The sequence below is a fragment of the Stenella coeruleoalba genome (genome assembly GCF_951394435.1).
Source record: "Stenella coeruleoalba genome assembly, chromosome: X".
Taxonomy (NCBI): Eukaryota; Metazoa; Chordata; class Mammalia; order Artiodactyla; family Delphinidae; genus Stenella; species Stenella coeruleoalba.
Genome location: NC_137152.1, coordinates 123,219,280 through 123,240,112, shown reverse-complemented (window position 1 = coordinate 123,240,112; position 20,833 = coordinate 123,219,280). Strand labels below are relative to the sequence as shown.

Here is a 20,833-nt window from a genome sequence, read left to right as displayed (position 1 = left end):
TAAAAATCTGTGTGTGGATGATAAATTACAAATTCAGGTGATGATGACCTCTGGGGAATAAGGACTGGAGGAATGAAGGGCAATGAGATCAAGGAAGAATACACAGGGGCTTCAACTATTGTTGTGAAGCTTTAGAGCTAAAACTTGGTGGTAAGTAGATTGTTATTTGTTATATTATCATCTACACTCTTGTATTTCTGAAATATTTTTTAAAAAGAAAACATGCAGAAATAAACACACACTTCTTGCAATTATTGTGAGCTGGACTTAAAAAGAAATTGTGCTTCACACTTTCAGGCATGAGTGAAAAAGACAATAAATAAAGATATAGAAAGAATTCAGGCTTATAGGAGGGAAGGTGAGAAGCATATTTGGGGTAGATTCCCTTAGTTTTTTAGTATGCATTGTTAAGATGTGGAGAAGTGAGCATTCATACACTGGTGTGTGTCTGTCTTACGGGAGTAACTTTTGTGGGTAATTTGTCAACATCAATACAAGTTTACAGATTAAAATATATTTATATATATTTTAGCTAAACATTTCTAAAAGGTTTAAAAATATTCTTTCTAACATGTTCCTGCCTTCACTCTTGTCCTTGTTCCTAATTGAATCTCCATACTGAACCCAGAGTGGCCCTTAAAAACTGCACACTATTCTACACATTATCTTATATATAATTATTTGCAGTTCCCCCAACGTGCCATGCCTGCCCCTGCCTCTGTGCCTTTTCACATGCTTTTTCCTTTTCCTTGAATGCCATGTTCCCACCATCTAGTGTGCCTAGCAAACTTTTAGTCATCCTACAAGATTCAATCGTAGCCTCACCCCGTTTTACCCTGTGTGTTTTAGTTATTAATATTCTTTATTATTTTGCCTTCTCCCTGACCTCAGCCCTTTGCACATTAGCACCTTATGCTTCCCCCGTATTCTGTTTAAGAGCCAGTTTCCCCTGACTAATTTGTGAACTCCTTGAGAGCAGGGGCTGTCTTATTCATTTTTATATCACCAATACCCAGCATTTGGAGATGTTAAATGAATGAATTGTTTAAAAAGGACAATTTAATGGGCAGTATTTAACACCTGACAATCCACAAATGAATAATCCACTGTACCACATAAGGTTAGTATTTTTGCTGGTTTGCCTTTGAATATAGATAGATTCTAAAGTGCCAACAATTGGAACATAGTAACTCCTGCCACCCTAAATTACATTTTATATAACACCTTTACGTACAATAATCCATTTGATTTTCTAAACAATCATAATTGTAAGTATATTTTATAGATTATAAAATGGAGAAACTGAGTGACCTCTTGAAGTTCACGTGTCCTGTTACTACTTGTCAAGCGCTTGTTCCACCTCATCTCTGAGCCTTTATAAAATCCTAAATATATGCTTAAAAGTATCTTTTCATCAGGTGAACTCACTGATATAGGTAGTATCCTAGGCTTATATGTTGTCATTTCTTTCCCTATCTACCAAAAATTCCAGGGCTTACTCCCCTGCTTATTAACAGACTTTCACACTAACGACCTCATTTCTCTTTTCCTTTTTGTAGACCTTTCTAAAAAATTTAGTATGGTCATATAGCTTATGGGGCCTTGCTGTAACCTGAAAGCTCATGGTCTCAATCAGACCTTTGAAAATTGATGTATTAACAATAATACTTTTCCATCCCTATTACCCAGTATTTTGTGGCATTTCTGTATTTAAAACATACGATCATCTGTCTTTACACTTGGTACTCAGGTAAATAGCACATTCTGGGTCATTTTATTTTGTGGCGGATTTTACTTTGTAAATGGCATAGGGACTAGGTTCTTTGGCTATCCAGATTTCATCTCTTTCTTGGTTTCTTTCCTTAGCTGCACGCTCTAAAACTGCAGTCAGTTCAGGGCAAAACAGGCTATTTGAGGCTGGATAGGTGTGAGTAAAATGATGGAAAGAGGAGCCAGAAGAACTGTCATCGTTGTGGTTATCTTCTTCTTCCTCTTGGTCCTGTAGCTTTCTCTTGCCCAACTTGGAATTTATACACCAGAAAACTTCTTTCAAGTCCTGGATAAAGGTCACTTTGGGAGTAAAGATGCATAATAGAAAGATAAGACCTCCGGAGACACCGCACAGGAAATACAGGCCCATTTTCTCAGGGATGCCTGTGAGGAAAACAATAAACCAGTGACCCATAAGGATCATGGGCGTTGTTCAAGGAGACAAGTATTTATTGATCTCATCGCTTAGCCAAGGTAGATCCTTCTGAGAATACTCTATAATGGGGCAGATATGAGAAATACTAAAACAAACAAAGAATAAATGACAAACCAGTTCTTTAGTCTCTTGATGGTTTTGTATTCCTGAATGCTATAGATTAAATTGTGTAGCTACCTCCAAATTCATGTTTTGAAGCCCTAACCTCAATGTGATGGTATTTGGAGATGAAACCTTTGGAAAATTAGCTTAGATAAGGTTATGATGGTAGGGCCCTCATGATGGGATTAGTGCCCTTATAACAAGAGACAACATAAGGATCTCTCTCTGTGTGTCTGTCTCTGTCTCTCTGTCTCTCTCTGTCCCTCCCTCTCTGTCTCTCTCTCTCTCTCTTTCCCATTTCAGGACATCTAGTGAGAAGGCAGATGTCTACAGTATAGGAAGAGAGTTCCCACCAGAAACTGACCATGCTGGCACCTTGATCTGAAACTTCTAGTCTCCAGATCTGTGAGAAAATTAATTTCTGTTGTTTAAACCAACTAGTCTATGGTATTTTCTTATGGAAGCCTGAGCAGACTAAGACATTGAATAAGAATTGGACTGGGCCTTCGTGTTTATTTAATCTTTATAAATGTGGAGCCCAAGCATGGTTTAGTGGGGTTTTCTCCTAATGTCTCAAACAAAAGATAGTAGTTGGATACGCGTTTTTCATTTGTCAAAGTTCAAAGTGCAGAGAATAAAATGGTCCACTTCCTATTCCTACCTTCAAAGAAGGTGCTTATTTCACACCAGTTCCATATTAAATGCAACGCAGTGCACCAGAGACACATATTTCTCCCCTTGCTATCAACTCAGAAAGAAGAATTTATCTTTTTATGACCTTTACCTATAATTAGCTGTCTTTTTGGATATCTAAAATTTATTTATTATGACGGGAAACTGCTACTGAGAGTTTACTTGGAAAAAAGCAGATAACATTAAATATACAGTATTATCTTTTTTCTTTTGTTTGTTTTTAAAGGACTTTATTTTTTAGAGCAGTTTTATGTTCACAATATTATGATCTTTTATGAAATGACCAGATAGCCTTTCTTTCCCACCGAGAGTTGGATTAACTTTTTATCTTTGTCTTTTTTTTATTATAAACATGAGATATATTATGATAAAACTCAGAAAATACACTATAAAAACGGATACTAGAATAGGAATTTTCCTGCCACAGAATTGCTGTTGAGAACAATAGGTCCAAGTACCTCCACATTAAAGAGAGGTAGTTGACCATTTATCTGAGCAGGACTTCTAAAGGGCTGACTCCGAAACAGTTTTGTGACTTCTAGCTCGTAATCATCCATCTCCAGGCTATATAAAAGAATGAGAGAGTGCTTGTGGAAAGAGGCTGGTCGCACAAATTTCTTTGAAGCATCTTCCATCAGGTGAAAGTGTGCGGAGTGCTGTTTCCCCTCCCTGGTTAAGTGCTTTTCATACACTATCCTTTTTCACATGAGGAAATTTTTACCCTCATAAAGTACGGATGTGTCACCTCAAACCCCACATCATCCCTGCTGGATGTGCTGAGATAAAAAGTTTACAGGCCTACCTTGTACTACTACTGAGGTAAAACATTTAAGAGAATTTTGGAGCAAGCTTTATCTGTATCCCCTGGAGTTTGAAGGACACAGAAATTGGTAATGGGCTCTTTTTAAAAAGAAGTCCAGAATCAAGAGGCTAGCTGGAGTTGTTTGAAATAACAAAGCAGAGATACACTTGGCGATGAGCAGCCTTCACTGCCCAAGTTTTGGTTGAAAGATAAAGTGTATTGCTTCCGTTGGGCCAGAGTGGACATCAGAGAATGTGACTAGGACATAAACAGATGGAGAGGTATACCATGTTCTTGGATTGGAAGAATCAATATTGTGAAAATGACTATACTACCCAAGGCAATCTACAGATTCAATGCAATCCCTATCAAATTACCAATGGCATTTTTCACAGAACTAGAACAAAAATTTTACAAGTTGTATGGAAATACAAATGACCCCAAATAACCAAAGCAATCTTGAGAAAGAAAAACGGAGCTGGAGGAATCAGGCTCCCTGACTTCAGACTATACTACAAAGATACAGTAATCAAGACAGTATGGTACTGGCACAAAAACAGAAATATAGATCAATGGAACAGCATAGAAAGCCCAGAGAGAAACCCATGCACATATGGTCACCTCATTTTAGATAAAGGAGGCAAGAATATACAATGCAGAAAAGACAGCCTCTTCAATAAGTGGTGCTGGGAAAACTGGACAGCTACATGTAAAAAATGAAATTAGAACACTCCCTAACACCATACACAAAAATAAACTCAAAATGGATTAAAGACCTAAATGTAAGGCCAGACACTATAAAACTCTTAGAGGAAAACATAGGCAGAACACTCTATGACATAAATCACAGCAAGATCCTTTTTGACCCACCTCCTAGAGTAAGGGAAATAAAAACAAAAATAAACAAATGGGACCTAATGAAACTTAAAAGCTGTGTAGGTTCATGAGAGGTAAGACAAAGAGTACATCTTTATGTCCGGAAAGAGTGCAGTATTGAACATCCCAAAAGGATCCCCAAAGGGAAACAACCAACATTAGGGCACCTGCCACCTACAGGGCACTAATACCATATTACAACAGCACTATTCAGTTAAAACCATTCTGTCTCCTTACTCCTCTCTCATACTCCAACCTACTCCTAATTCCTGAAGGATCCAGAAGCAGTATAGTGATTTGGAGCATAAGGAATTATCAGGAACACTATATAAAATAACATTGTTTAATATATTTTATGTAAATAAGAGATTGAAAATATGCATATAAAGCAAAAACCATAAAAATGACCCAGTAGATTTGAAGAAGAACCAAAAGGAATTCTGTAAATAAAAATATAATAATTTTAATTAAAATTAATCTGATAGGTTTAATGGCAGATCAGATACAGCTGAATTTAGAGCACTGGAAGATAGACCAGAAGAAATTATTTGGAATGCAGCAGAGAGATAAAAAATAAATACAAGAGATAAAAACATGAAGGATAGAGTATGAAACTTTACTATATGATTAATCAGAGGCTTAGAGGGAGAGGAGAGGAAAACTGAGCAGAGGTAATATATAGTTATTATAAAGTTATAAAGTTATAACTTTATAAAGTTATATATATATTATATATATAAATTATATATTATATATATAATATATAATTTATATATATAATATATATATCATATATAATTTATATATATAATATATATATCATATATAATATATAATATATTATATATATAAGTTATATATTATATATAAATTATATATTATATATATTAAATATATATATATTATATATATAATATATATTATTTATATATAATATATATTATATATATTATATATATAGTTATATATATATATAAAGTTATAAAGTAATAAAGGCTTACATTTTCTAGAACTGATGAAATCCACAGATTCAGTAATTCCAATGAATGCCAATCAGGGTGAATAAAAAGAAATTCACATCTAGAACTGCATTTAAAAACCAATGAAAGTATCTTAATAAATGAGGAGAAAGGAAACCTCTTTTTAAAAATGAATTACAACTGGGCTTCCCTGGTGGCGCAGTGGTTGAGAGTTCGCCTGCCAATGCTAGGGGACGCGGGTTCGTGCCCCGGTCCGGGAAGGTCCCACATGCCGCGGAGCGGCTGGGCCCGTGAGCCATGGCCGCTGAGCCTGCGCGTCCGGAGCCTGTGCTCCGCAACGGGAGAGCCACAACAGTGAGAGGCCCGCGTACCGCAAAAAAAAAAGAATTACAACTAATAAATGTAGAAGAAATGAGAATTGGAAAATCACTATTTTGCAACCAAAATAATAATTCTTCCAGGCAAAAATGACTGATAGTGAGTGAAAGTTTGTTGAGGAACAAGACATTCATATAAAGCATCCCCCTACAAGATATGTACTACTTACAAAGGGAAAATTTATTTACAGTAAAGAAAACTGGGACCCATGACCTTAACCAAGTTTTCAAAGATCAGTAATGGGACAAATACATCACTTCTACGGTATTTCTGCCAAAAGTGCATAACATGAATCTAATCATGAGGAAACACTAGACAAATCTGAACTTATGGACATTCTACAAAACAGTGGGTCTATGCCTCTTCAAAAATGTCAAGATCATGAGAGAAAAGACCAAGGAACTGTTACAGATTGTAAGAGACTACACTGAAACTAAAAACATGAAACGTAAATGCAACATATGATCATGTATTGAATCCTAGATCAGAAAAAAATATATAGTTATAAAGAGCATTATTGAAACAACTGGAAATTTTTGAAAAGGGTATCTGGATTAAATGGTGGTTTTTGTCAGTGTTAATTCCCAGATTTCAAGAGTTTTATGGATATACAATTGTTTGTATGTATGTCTTTGTATGGATTAATGGTTATGGTTTTTGCTCCATGCTTATGAATGAGAGATGCTTGTAGTTTTAAAGATATACACTGAACTACTTTAGAATACTGGGACATCAAATCTACAACATATCCTCAATGTGTTCAGAAAAATAGTATTATGGATATATACCCAGAGATAGATGGTTAGGTGATATAATAACAAAGCAAATGTGATAAAAAAAAATTTTTTGCCACACAGCATGTGGGATCTTAGTCCCCTGACCAGGGATTGAACTCATGCCCCCTGCAGTGGAAGCCCAGAGTCTTAACCACTGGACTGTCAGGGAAGTCCCTGCATGATGTACAAAAAATATTTTTAAATGGAGAACCTAGGTGAGTTCTTTGTACTATTCTTAAAAGTTTTCTATATGTTTGAAGTTATTTCAAAATTAAAAGTTTAAAAGTTCTATGTGAGTCTACTTTGCTCAACTCTATGCAAATAAATTTGAAAATCAGAATAAAATGAAAATATGCCAATCCTGAAATGTAGAAAGCAATAGGAACTTTAAAGCTATAACAGGAAAATGCAAACCAAAAAATGTTGGTGCAACTATATTAACATCAAACACAATAGACGTTAGGGTAATAAAACTTACTGAAGACTTAAAAGGTCACTACATACAAATAAAAGGTCAATACACCAGGATGATGTAATATCTTAGGCAAGTGATAACATAGCCTCAACGTCCATAATCAAAAACTTACAGGGCTTCCCTGGTGGCGCAGTGGTTGAGGATCTGCCTGCCAATGCAGGGGACACGGGTTCGAGCCCTGCTCCGGGAAGATCCCACATGCCACGGAGCAACTAGGCCCGTGGGCCGCAACTACTGAGCCTGTGCATCTGGAGCCTGTGCTCCACAACAAGAGAGGCCGCGATAGTGAGAGGCCTGCGCACCGCAATGAAGAGTGGCCCCTGCTCACCGCAACTAGAGAAAGCCCTCGCACAGAAATGAAGACCCAACATAGCCAAAAATAAATATAAAAATAAATAAATAAATATTTTTTAAAAACTTACAGGAGTAAAGGAGGGATGTGAAAACTCAACACAATTAATAATATTGATCTAATAGTCACAAACAGAACACTTCACTCATTACTACAGAAAAGAAAATTGTCATCCATGTGCCAGAGATCTCAAGGAATGAAGATGCACGCATGTTTGTGAGAGTAATTTGTATAAGATGGAGCAGGGATACTTCTTTTCCTGACGACCATATAGGAAGTGAGTCAACCCTATGGGAAATGTGTCTCAAGGGAGTGGTAACCTATTCTGTCTCCCCAGTTTGTTGGCCAGCTTTGTGTATGTTGGAGTGACAGAGTCATCTAGGAGCATCTATAAGGGACCTGCTCAAAAATTCACCCTTCTACATATACTTTCACCAAAAAGGTCTATGGCGTTTGACATCATTTGAAAACTGCATTGGACTGCTAATATATCAGTATTCTTAACTATTTTTGAGTCAATAGGTCTCTTGGGAATCCAATATAAGCTGCTACTGGGTACAGGATTTCTTTTAGGGGTAATAAAATGTTCTAAAATACGACCGTGGTAATGGTTACACAACTCTGTGCATATACTAAAAATCACTAATTGTATGCTTACTATGGGTGAATTTTATGGTATGTAAATTATACCTCCAAAAATCTGCAAAAAATGAAATAAAAGAAAACTTTTTGGAGGAAGTTTGCCATTTGAGAATGAGTCAAATATTAATGAAGTTTGGACTAATCACCTTAGACTCTGCTATTATATATTAACTCTATAATTTAACTCTATAATTTAAATATCTAATTATGATATAACATCTGAGTCCCAGAGATTGTTTGTATGGAAGGGATCTACTGTATGGAAGAAGCTCTCCACTGTCAGACATTCTAGGCAAGATTTCCAATAGTTAGACAATAAAGTACCATTTCAAATATTAAATTCTATTTTTACAAGGCTTTATTTTTGCACTTAAGACTCTAGACTAGATTAAATTCCCATGACTGTGTCAGAATGGAAGAGATATTTTATAGGAAGCCATTCTGCAAGAGATCAGTTTGGATCCAAGTTTTTTAAGGGGGGAAAGGATAAAGAAAAGAAAATTTTGTATTAAATAAAACTATTTAGCTATTCCATTTCTAATTCACTTGTAGGCAGTCCTACTCTGCAGAATGTCTTCTGATACTTACCATATATATAATCAGACAGTGTAAATGGGTCCAGTGAGCTATGGTCCATTTGTTGCAGCAGCTTTATAGGCACTGAAATGCAAAACATCAAGGAGTAGAAAATTTGGCCTGGGAATTGCAGCTACTGTTCATGTAGTGGGGATGGATAGAAAGTTTATATTTGGCAGACATCCATTAAAAAAATAATATATTGTGAGAGACTAAATTAGTGTTAAACCTGAATTTTAAATGACAGCATTAACATACCTATTTATTTCCATGGAATAAATTCTAAGCATTGAATCAGGTAATAGTCTAGGCATTGTCACAGAACAGAGGAAGAAATAAATGTACTAATGAAATTTCAAAGCACAGAAGTAAGGAGCGTACACTAAGTACTAAGGACTCTTGAACTGGAAAGTAGTGAAGAGTTTGGACTGAAGCAATTTCAAAATGAGGATTTGCCAAAAACCAAAGAAGATGAGGCCATTGTTTTGATGTATGGAATGGCTCCTTCCTCTCAGTTTAGAAAAATGTTGACATATTTTAAATCAAAAATAAAAATTTCTCTGATCTCACATCCCCTTAGAGCTATCTCTAAGTTTTCATCTCACTGTCCCTCTTAACATTATAGGCACAGTTGATTACTTCTTCCTTTCCATCAGTCACCCTTTATGCTTTCACATCACATTCTTCTCATCTTCTTCATACTTCACTTACCTCTTCTTAGACCCCTTTGAAATCTCTTTTTCTCTGCAAGTATCTTAAGGCTAATATTCCTTTGGACTTTGTTCTAGCCCCTCTTCTCTTCAAACTATACACAACAGTTATCATGCTAGATCACCTTATTGTTTGGAGATGTCTCCGTTCTATAAATATTAGTAGGATAAATATCATTAACCTTTTAAGGAGAATGTAAGCATATTTTAAGATATATGAGTGATAGCTATGTTAACCGCTTCGGCTACTCAAAGCCTTAACCCCTTTCTGTGACTGCAATATTAACTCACATTATGGGGTTTTGTGCAGAGAAAAATCTACCTCCTGTCATAGGAGATGAAAATTCTAGATACTGACTTTCCCAATCTCCCTTACAACTAGGGATTTGTAACATGACCTAGGCTCCCCCAATCAGACGTGTCTATGCCAGATTGACTTGGAAGCTAGAGACATAAGTTTTCTCTCTTTGGTGGCAGCAGCTGTTTAGTGGAATAAGCATTTTTCTTACCAGAAAGTTCCAAAGTACAGTTTGGGGCATTTTTCTTTGGTGTATAGCTGAGCCAGGTTATACATCCTTCTCAATAACTGCTTTGAGACACCCACTGCCCTTTTAATAAACTCTTTTTCTGCTCAGTCAGCTTACGTTGACCTCTACCGCTTGTACCTAAGCATCCCCAAAAGATACATCTCCTAATACCTTCAGTACTGGCCTCACCCTCAGATCCATATGCATATATATACCTGCTTACTTATAATTTTCTCCTGAGTATCTCACAGGTATGGAATCAAAGTCACTTAATAACTGTATAACCTTGAACATGTTACTTCTTCCTTCTGAACCTCTGTTTGCTTTTCTATAGAATGGGAATAATACATACCTACCTCACAGGATTATTGTAATGATCAAGTGAGAAACATGGATGTCAAAAAAATTTTAAGCTGAAAAGTGCTATACAGATTTTAGCTATTATTGTAATTGTAAAATATAACTTATAATACTGTAGCTTTCTCACAGTAATTTATTAAGTGATAGAGATACCCTGTTTTTCTTACCACATATGTAGGAAACTTGCAGCTGTTTCTTCACTCCTGGGAAACAAGGTTCACCAAAAGTAGCTGTATCTGCAAACAATGTACAGTTTTCTCTCTTTTGGCACTGTCTCAAGACTCTTTGTAGAGCATCAGGAGCTAAGCACTCTGTTGGTTAGGATTCAAACAAACAAATAATTTGAGAGTTGGGAAGAAAAGAAGACGTAGAATGCATAGGAGAACAAGAATAGGTATTTCTGCAATGCAGGCTTGAGAGTGTTTTTTTTGTTTTAAATGCAAAATATTTTGAGGTCTCAAGGAAACAGAACTAAAAGGATGGTCTTGCAGTCAAAACAGTCTATTCAGGATATCACCACTGGGGTAAATGAATCTGGATACTGTTATCCTCTTTGTCACTTTACTTGAGATACAAATGATCATGGAAAGAATATCTACTGGATTGGCCTGACTTGGCTAGCATGCCCACTCCTTGACTAGTGAATAGTATTGTCCCATTAGACTATAGTCGATGTTAATAATTTCCTAATAGGAAATTCAGGATGTTGGTAGGACGGGAAAATAGATGCTGGGCAACAGCAACAAATGCACATTATTCTTGGATGGAAAGAGTAATCTTGCTTTTTTTTCTCTGTCACATCATACTGCCGGGCTTTAACACAACACCAGGTCCAGAATTGTCTTTTGGCTTAGAGAGAAGCCAGCATCTTGGCTTATCTTCCCTAGGAAGCAAAACCATAGGACCTCCCAGGTTCTTGGAAAATATCAAATAGTGCCTAGTCTTAGGTTTTCTCTCCTCCGAAATGCATGAAAGAAACTCTTGTGATTTTTGTACTTGAAAACATGCAATACAATTTTTGTTTGCCAAGGGTTTTAAAGATTCTAATTTTCTCCAAGCTCCTACCAGCTCAAATTCTTTTTACTGCTCTGAATATAGAGTTTGCAGTGTATTATTTTAGATTTTCAGTATCTATATGTATTTAGCAATTAAAGATATTAGTACTGACTAGTGACTCGGAAAATGCTTATGGCTAACATTTTTAAATATTAATTTTCTTCTGTCTCTTATGGAAGAAGGAATCGAAGTGTAGATGAGGGAGCCAGGTCAGAGGTATCTTATGCTCTATCACTAGAGCAGAGTTTCTCAACCTTGGGACTATTGACTTTTAGGGCTGGATAATTCTTAGTTGTAGGGGGCTGTCTTGGGCATTGTACAATGTTTAACAGCATCCTTGACCTCTACCCACTAGATGTCAGTAACAACTGCCCCCAGTTGTGAGAACCAAACATGTTTCCAGACACAGTGTCTTTGGGAAAGAGGTTAAAATCACCTCTGATTGAGAATCGCTGGACCAGAGGTAAACTAAATAATCCTGTGCATAATCCTGTGTAATAGGGAATAGGTTTATGAAGATTTTGCCCTGAACTATGCCAAGGTTTATGCAAATCAACAAAGGTTATTCAAAGCTTTTTGACCTGAAGCGTTCAAGAAACATGCCTTCTACAGAACCATGAATATACCAGGAAGCAACACAATGCAACAATAATCACAGAGCAGCATCACTGAAAATGAGAGCAGTATAGGCCAAAGACAGAAATTATGGCCCTGGAAATTGCACACAGAGCCCATTTATTGATACTAAAGTTTCAGCGCACTTCAGCAATAATGTGATACAATGTTGCATTATTAACTGAGAATGTCAATGTAACTGGGCTTTCCAATTAAATTCTTAAGAATGTTAATTTTTTCTATGGCATACACTTCAGAATAAATTGGAGTAGGCAGAGGCTACTGAGTTTGCACATTTTAAAACTAAGCATTGTCTTACACCCACACTGTCTCTGCAAAACATATAAGGCATAGCTTTCAAAACCAACATTTCTGTGGCCCTGAGCTAGCTGATCAAGATTATACTCTTGCTCATAATATAGTTTTGAACCAGCTGAGAATGTACATGTTATATATTCAATGCTAGTCTCATAACATTGCTTATATGTTGGATATCATAGTGATCTGGAATATATTAGTCCATTATTTAAAGTTCAGTAAGTCACTAATGTTGAACAGAGAATTTGGAAAAGTCTGTTGTAGATTTGTGTGTCTTCTATTTCCAACATACCTATGACAGGTCCATTTTTATTCATTACATCACATTCTTGTTTTCCTTCCATGAATTTGCCATAATTTGCAGAGAAAATTGTCAAGACAGATTTATTTCTGCACCGAAGCCTCAGCGTCCCATTCTCACATACTGTCTTTATTCGGTAGTTCACTAGGAAACAAGGTTGATACTTTAGATTCCCTTTCAAATTCAGTATTACATTCCAACATTTATATTTTTAAACTGTTTTGAAGCATTGATAGTTTAAGCCTCCTTAAAATGAGGAGAAATACATAATAGAGTCATCTGAACTTGTAGAAATCGGCTATCAGAAGGATTACAACCCAAATTTGGGATTCCATGAAAAATTTTTAAATAAGAGGAGGGTTAAAGCTCTTACTTTTAGGTAAATTTCAAATCTTTCTTTAATTATAGAATAGAAGTAAGCCTCTGTCACCAAGAAGTATTTTGTGTTTCTGGGTTATACAGCTTAAGGTATTATGCAGTGCTTTTTAAATTGCTAAGCATGAAAACAGAAATTGCACTTAGAAATGAGCCCACAAACTATGTAGGTCCCATCCTTTTTGGTAAATTCCCTCTTGATTTTAAATACCGCTGTGAAACTTGCCTGGTCTACATTTATAAGATACTACAAGATACTTGTATGTGCCAGGACATGGATCTTGTCCAAACATTTGACTATTCACAGATATCTGACACCAGCGTTGGTCCTTGCACTCATCCAGGAGTTTCTTGTGAGGAAGGAAAAGAGAGAGAAATTACTGAATAAAAGTTCACATCAATGTGTTATTTCCACTAATGAATTTTACAAAATTTAAAAAAGTTAAATTCTTTAACTTTCCAATAAAATGTTTCTTTTTCCCCTGACATCTAGACATTCTATTTACTGAACTCTTAGAAGAGAATGTATATATAGTTATGGATTAGACATAAACACTAAGGCCTTGAATTACAGCTCTGTTACTTACTTGTTATGTGATTATCAACAAATTGCCTCTGTGAAATTGTATTTCTTTGTATGTTAAATAGAGATACGAATTCCTGGCACAAGTAAGCAAAAGGCTATTTTCAGATCTAATTTATACAGAAATGAAAGCTTTTAATATATGGACAAGTTGAATACTCTCTGGTTCTGGAAATGGTTAAAAACACCAGGTAGCCGAACAATTATTGTGGTTAGTTAAAATGGGAATGAGAGAGGCAGCACTTAAAGGTGAGAAAAAAAACAAGAGAGCATGGTATCATGAGAACCAAAGGAACTGAGTGTTTAAAGAAAGGTGGAATGGTAGACTATGTCAAATGACACCAAGAAGTCACATTAGATTAAAACATAAAAGTATCCATCAAAGGTAACTTCATGAGGATCAATGGTGACTTCAGTGGAGTTAGTGGTGGCAGGAATAAGATTAAGTGAATTGCTACCAAGAAAGTAAAGATGGAGAGTGTATTCTCTCAAGCAGATGAGGATTAAATGATGTCAGTCAGGAAGCTGCTTATATATTAGCCTCTAGGGAGAACTATAATGTTCTCAATTGATTCCAGGTATATTTTAGCTTCTATTAGATACTGCGCTCCTAGGAAGCTTCCTAAATGATAGATACCTTAATCCAGCTCTATCTAGGTCACCAATAACCTCTATCACTGAATAGCTGTGTAACCTTGGGAGAATCAGTTCACCTATCTGATCGTCAGTTTCCTCATCTATAAAATGATATTTAAAGATAGTTCCTACTTCACGTGGTTATGTGTATTAAAGGGGAGAGAGGAAGGGAAATGGTCAAATTAAGATTACGTAACTAAAATCAAAACTCTTCCAATCTAAATGCTGTAGTCAAGCCATCTATGATTAAGTTTTCTTTTCCATCTTACTCACATTTCCCTGGTAATTACATATCTAATCTACTATTTTCTCAAATAAAATTAGATAGGTTTCCTTTTGAACGCAAAGTTACCGGGGCCCTTGCTTTCTGAGAAGTTGGATCTTACCTGTCTAGCTGTGACTGACACACAGGTGGCATTTTCACTGGTCTTACCAGTCAGAGTTGGACAAAAGTTTTCACCAGGAACTTTACGACCATAAAAAGCAGAAAGGATGCTGATAGATGTCTTTTGTGGGCAAGTGATTCCCAGTTTCTCTCCTTCACAGGCATGAGCTGTATGGTTCTTCAGGACTTTCTTTAGGTAGCCTGAGGGAACTTTAGAGATATAGACAATGGAGCAAAATACTGTATAACTCCCAAACGACTTTGTGTAGGGTGAAGGACCTCCAATTTCATCTTGGCTAGCCCGCCACACAGTCCCTGAATATCTTTTACAGAATCCCAGCAATTGGTCCTCTGGCATCTGCTTAAACACCTTTTAGTAACAGGGAATTTGAAACATGGTTGTTGGATAGTTCTGTTAAAGTGTTTTCGCATGTTGACTGAAACCCTGGCCTGCCTGCTGCAACTTCTATTTAATGATCCTACTTCTATTACGTGGAGTTACATAGAACAGGACTGAACCCGCTTTCCCGTGATGCTTCCTTAGATGTTTAAGCACAGTGACTTCCTTGGACTTTCTTGGATCACAAACCAAATTTTCTCAACTTTTCTTCTTTCTAAATGGTTTTCAAACGCCTCACCATACGTGGAAATCTCTTATGAATCCTGTCTAGTTTGACAATAAACTTCTTAAGGTGCTGGAAACAATATCAGATGAGTCTGAACAAAATAGAGTACAATGTAGTTTCTGGCAGTTACTCTTTTCTTCTATTTTGAAACCCAGGATACTATTCCATGGTCTCAAGTCTTATCAGCCTGCATCAGACACTTTTAATGAAATACACAGTATTTATTTTTCCCTTTATTTACTAACAGAAGCCCCATTTTTTGTGTGTGAGTGGCAGCAGTTTTCCCAACCCCAAGTGAGATGTTTCCATTTCTTTGAATCATCTTCAATTTCCTTTATCAATGTTTTATACTTTCTCAGTGTAAAGGTCTTTCACCGCCTTGGCTAGGTTTATTCTTAAGTATTTTATTTTCTTGTACGTGTTTTTTTGTTTTTGTTTTTGTTTTGTTTTGTTTTTTTTTTGCGGTACGCGGCCTCTCACTGTTGTGGGCCTCTCCCATCGCGGAGCACAGGCTCCGGATGCGCAGGTTCAGCAGCCATGGCTCACGGGCCCAGCTACCCCACGGCATGTGGGATCTTCCCGGACCGGGGCACGAGCCCGTGTCCCCTGCATTGGCAGGCGGACTCAACCACTGTGCCACCAGGGAAGCCCTGTACGTGTTTTTAAATGAAATTGTTTTTTTACTTTTTATTTCTATCTCATTATTAAAGAAATGCAAGAGATTTTTGTACATTAATCTTGTATCCGCTACCTTGTTGAATTCATTTATTAGTTCTAACAGTTTTTGTGTGGATACTTTAGGGTTCTCTATATGCAGTATCATGTTATTTGCAAATAATGACATTTTTACTTCTTCCCTTCCAATTTGGATAACTTTAATTTCTTCTTCTTGTCTGATTGCTTGTCTAAGGCTTCAAATGCTATGTTGAATAGAAGTGGTGAGAGTGGGCATCCTTGTCTTATTCCTGAATTTAGCAGGAAGGCTTTCAGCTTTTCCCCATGGAGTATTATGTGGCGTTGTCATAAATGCCTTTTGTTATGTTGAGATATGTTCCCTCTATACCCACTTTGGTGAGAGTTTTTTTTATCATGAATGGATGTTGAATTTTGTCAAATGCTTTTTCTGGGTCTATTGAGTTGATCGTGTGGCTTTTGTCTTCTCTTTTGTTAATGTGGTGTATCACACTATTTGATTTCTGTATGTTGAACCATCCTTGTGACCATGGAATGAATCCAACTTGATCATGTTGTATGATCCTTATATATCTCCTTGGATTCAGTTTGCTAATACTTTGCTGAGGATTTTTGCATCTATATTCATCAAAGATATTTGTCTGTAATTTTCTTATTTGGTAATGTCTTTGTCTGATTTTGGTATCAGGATGATGGTGGCTTCATAGAATGAATTTGGGAGTGTGCCCTACTCTTCCATTTTTTTGGAATAGTTTGAGAAGGATGGGTGTAAATTCTTTGTATGTTTGGTAGAATTCTCCAGTGAAGACATTCGGTCCTGGACTTTTGTCCAGGATAAAGCAGTCATATCAGTAGTGTAGAGTAATGTGAACTGAAAACTGTTAGAATTCTAGTCAAGCTAAAATATCACTGTAGATATCAAAAGTAGAGTAGACTAAGATGCAAGCAGACATAGAGCAGAACTAAAGGTAGTTAACTCACTCTAGCTAAAGACAATCAGGACAAATCTCAATATTTCCTGAAATTGAACAAAGAAAAAAGCAACTAATGTGAAGTTTAAGTTAAAAATTAATGAAGAACAAGAGAAAGGAAGAGCAGCTAGTTAACTCAGAAAAAGAGCATATCTTACAAAGTAATCTACACGGGCTTCCCTGGTGGCACAGTGGTTGAGAGTCCGCCTGCCGATGCGGGGGGCGTGGGTTTGTGCCCCGGTCCAGGAGGATCCCGCGTGCTGCGGAGTGGCTGGGCCCGTGGGCCGTGGCTGCTGGGCCTGTGCATCTGGAGCCTGTGCTCCGTGGCGGGAGAGGCCACAGCAGTGAGAGGCCCGCATACCGCAAAAAAATAATAATAATAATCTAAAAAATACAGAATAAACTTTCTGAGTTTTTTTTTTCCACAAAAGAGTCCTGTTTACAATAGTAGTAGGACATCACAAGGAGAGAACAAAGTTGGGTGGAAAGGAGATTCATAAAATAAGGTTGGCATAATATCTACTTTATGGATGAAAAAAATGAGTCTTAAATAATTCAAGAACAATGCATTGGTGTATAAGATCAAATTGTTGATAAAGATGAACTAGATAATCTTTTGCAGACAATGGTAAGCTAATATGTTGATATTTGATGTTTTTTGAGGAATAGCCTACTACTGAACAAGCAGAAGAAATAAACAAATTTAAAGCTGGAAGAAAAACGTTCCTGAGCTGATGAAAGACATGCACATGAGAATGCACAAATTAAAAATGGAGCAAATAAGAAAGTTAAGAAACTAAGAAGTAAGTGGATTAGGGAGAGAAGGTAAGGAAAGAAGATGATTACAGATTAAACCAACATAAGCAGCAAAGATAAGTCATCATTACAGAAAATCACATATATTACAAGAAGAACTAGTATGAGAAATACTTTCAGAATACAGAGAGAATCAACAGGTGAAATTGATAAGAAATAAAAAAATATGTTATGGAGCTAGAACTCAAATCTAGGCTTTTGACTTTACACTGTTGCCTTCTGCTCTTGGATTCATGCACAACCACTCATCTTCAACTTTTATTGGTACATTTAGCTTATTTTAATTTCCTGTTACACTCTCCACACCTATACCCATTCAAATGACCAGAACATATATACTCTGATGAGGATCAGATCATGTAATGTAGGGATCTTAGAATCACTTGTCATTAAAGCCAATTCTGATATATGATCTAATAGGAAAGGTATCAGCCTATGACTTAATGGGAAAGGTATACAAGTTCACAGAATCTCATACCCTACCTGAAATCTGTTCCAGAGTACAATGTAGCCTTTTACTGAGAAAATATGGAAAATAGTTCATCTATGACCTACCCAACAGGGAGGGCCTGAGGGGAGAAGGTGGAATCCCACACAGGCATGGAATCTAACAATCCTGTCCTTGCAAAATGTAAACAACTCCCCAGTCAGAAGAGACAGAAGCTTTCAATTCCTCACATCCTCTTTGGTGAACTGGTACCCTCCATCCTTTGTGCTCTCTACCTCTTGACCAATTTCTGAACTTCTCAGGTGCAGAACCCTCAACTCATCTCTTATTTATACCCTGATGCCCCCTCCTCACATCTGCTACTTGGTACTAGATCTTGAGCACTGACCTCCTCTTTCCTTTCTCCCTCAATTACTTAATCTCTCTCTGTCTGAAGTTACTCTTCTACGAAAAGGTAATAATAAGAGTATGAGTTTGGCTCTGGATCCTAGTGGCTTTGAGTTATGATCGTATTTTCTAGAGTTGGAACAAGAACCTTATTATACTTTCAACGACAACAAAAATACAATCCTCAAAAATGAAACAAATTTAAAAAGATAGTAGCATTAAATGTGGCATTTAAACTCTTGACTCAACTAAATAACAGTAACAATAAGTTTCCAACATTAAATCATGAGCCACCATCTTGCTTCAGAATAAACTGAAGAACAGTTAACAATTTAGTTATCTCACAAGCTCTAGTGATGCTGTGAATAATACAAATCATCATATTGTTTAAAAGAGTGGATTTGGCTTTTCCACTTACTTGTCCCCAGAGTCAACCACAGTTTCCCTATCTATATAGCAAGGAAAGAATACATTTTCCTGACACTTAGGCCAGGGCTGATGTTCACCAGTGTCACTTTATGTAATGTCCCCAAGAGTCCTCTGGAGGGAAGCAGAGGGAAGGGCTGTCAAGAGCTGTGGCTACATAAACCAAATGGAAAGATATATTTGTAGTGAATTTTGTTAATATAGGCATAAAATCCTCCAAATCTGATACAGTCTGTCTCCCGCTGACAAGACATCTGGCCTAAATCATTAAGGTAATTGTGTTAAGGATCTACTTTGCTCTGCTGGTGAAGACTCCATTTTTCTGTTCTCCAGGAAAGTATTTAATCTTGAACCCATTTCTTTCTCTGAAGTAATTTTTCTATAACCTGGGCTCTGGGGATAGTTTCAGTATCAACAGGAAGAAGCCTAACTCTGAAACATTCACAAAAGCCAAATAATATTCAGACCTCTGCAGAAAAGAGGTATTTGGTATCTCTCTCAGAAGACTTCATAGGCCAGTTATTCTTGACTTCCTTTTCTTGCTTTAGCAGTTCCCTGACAGCATACAATTTCCTTCTGCATATAAACACAAGACTCTCATGTCCGCAGAACAGCAAGAAATGCTTGGGAAAGTGGAGTTTTTTTCAAGTGCATCTCTTGGGTTTATAATGAGGAAAATCTCATCTTCTATCTTCTCACATCAATTTTCTTATTCTCCCTTACATTTCACTCCAAAATCAGCTTCATTCTCTGTGCTCTAAGAATACTTTGGCTCAGTGCAGCTCCCTTCCTCTTCACTGGTGCTGATCAGATGATATTAGGATGTATCAACTCACAGATGTTTTCTATACTCATTCCACAACAGTAATGAGTAATACCAAAATAACTAAATGTAATAACTAGTAACAGTAATAACTAAACGTGTGGTGGGTAGGGGTGGAGACTATCCTAGTACCAAAAGAAAAGAGAGCATCAGAAAGTATCAACTCACCTGAAAACTCTGGGACTGCTTCCAGCACAACTGCCAAATAGAGACAACTCAGCACTGATCGAAAATGCAAGCCTGTGCATCTCAGAAATTGTCCTAGAATAGCCATTTGGTGCCGTGTTTCCTCACTTGCCCGCATCTAGCTCACAATGGCACTGGGATTCAGAATCACTAGCCTCAAACTTCTAAAAGACCCTCATTGTCTATAAACAGAGTCCACTCTTTGTCTCTTGTGTGTGTGTGTGTGTGTGTGTGTGTGTGTGTGTGAGAGAGAGAGAGAGAGAGAGAGAGAGAGAGAGAGAAAGAGAGAGAGAGAGAGAGAGATCCATACCCAGAGAGAAAAAAGGAAAGATAAGAAGAAAAAGCAAAAAGAAAGACTATTTCTCACAGTTATGCAAAATGCATCATTTTAACTGATCATCTGAAGGGCCAACAGAGCCTAAGTAGGTATTATGCATTGAACTAGTTTATGGTTTTGCCTTTCACTAGAAAAATGAGGTCAGTTAAGAATATTGTAGTGACTTCCCTAGTGGCGCACTGGTTAAGGATCCGCCTGCCAATGCAGGGGCCACGGGTTCGAGCCCTGGTCCGGGAAGATCCCACATGCCACGGAGCAACTAAGCCCGTGCGCCACAACTACTGAGCCTGCGCTCTAGAGCCCATGAGCCACAACTACTGAGCCCACACGCCACAACTACTGAAGCCCATGTGCCTAGAGCCCGTGCTCCGCAATGAGAGGCCACCACAACGAAGA

At 37.1% G+C, this 20,833-nt stretch overlaps 1 protein-coding gene across 1 annotated transcript; it reads right to left on the bottom strand.

Moving 5' to 3' along the window:
* Nucleotides 1–1,774: 1,774 nt before the first annotated feature.
* On the bottom strand, nt 1,775–20,218 carry LOC307180694 (protein eva-1 homolog C-like; the record flags this gene model as incomplete). Its single annotated transcript, XM_079911060.1, has 6 exons — nt 1,775–2,154; nt 10,623–10,766; nt 12,737–12,889; nt 13,347–13,470; nt 14,726–14,925; nt 20,083–20,218. 6 exons carry the CDS (start codon nt 20,216–20,218, stop codon nt 1,775–1,777), a joined length of 1,137 nt encoding a protein of 378 aa, XP_079767186.1.
* Nucleotides 20,219–20,833: the final 615 nt, after the last annotated feature.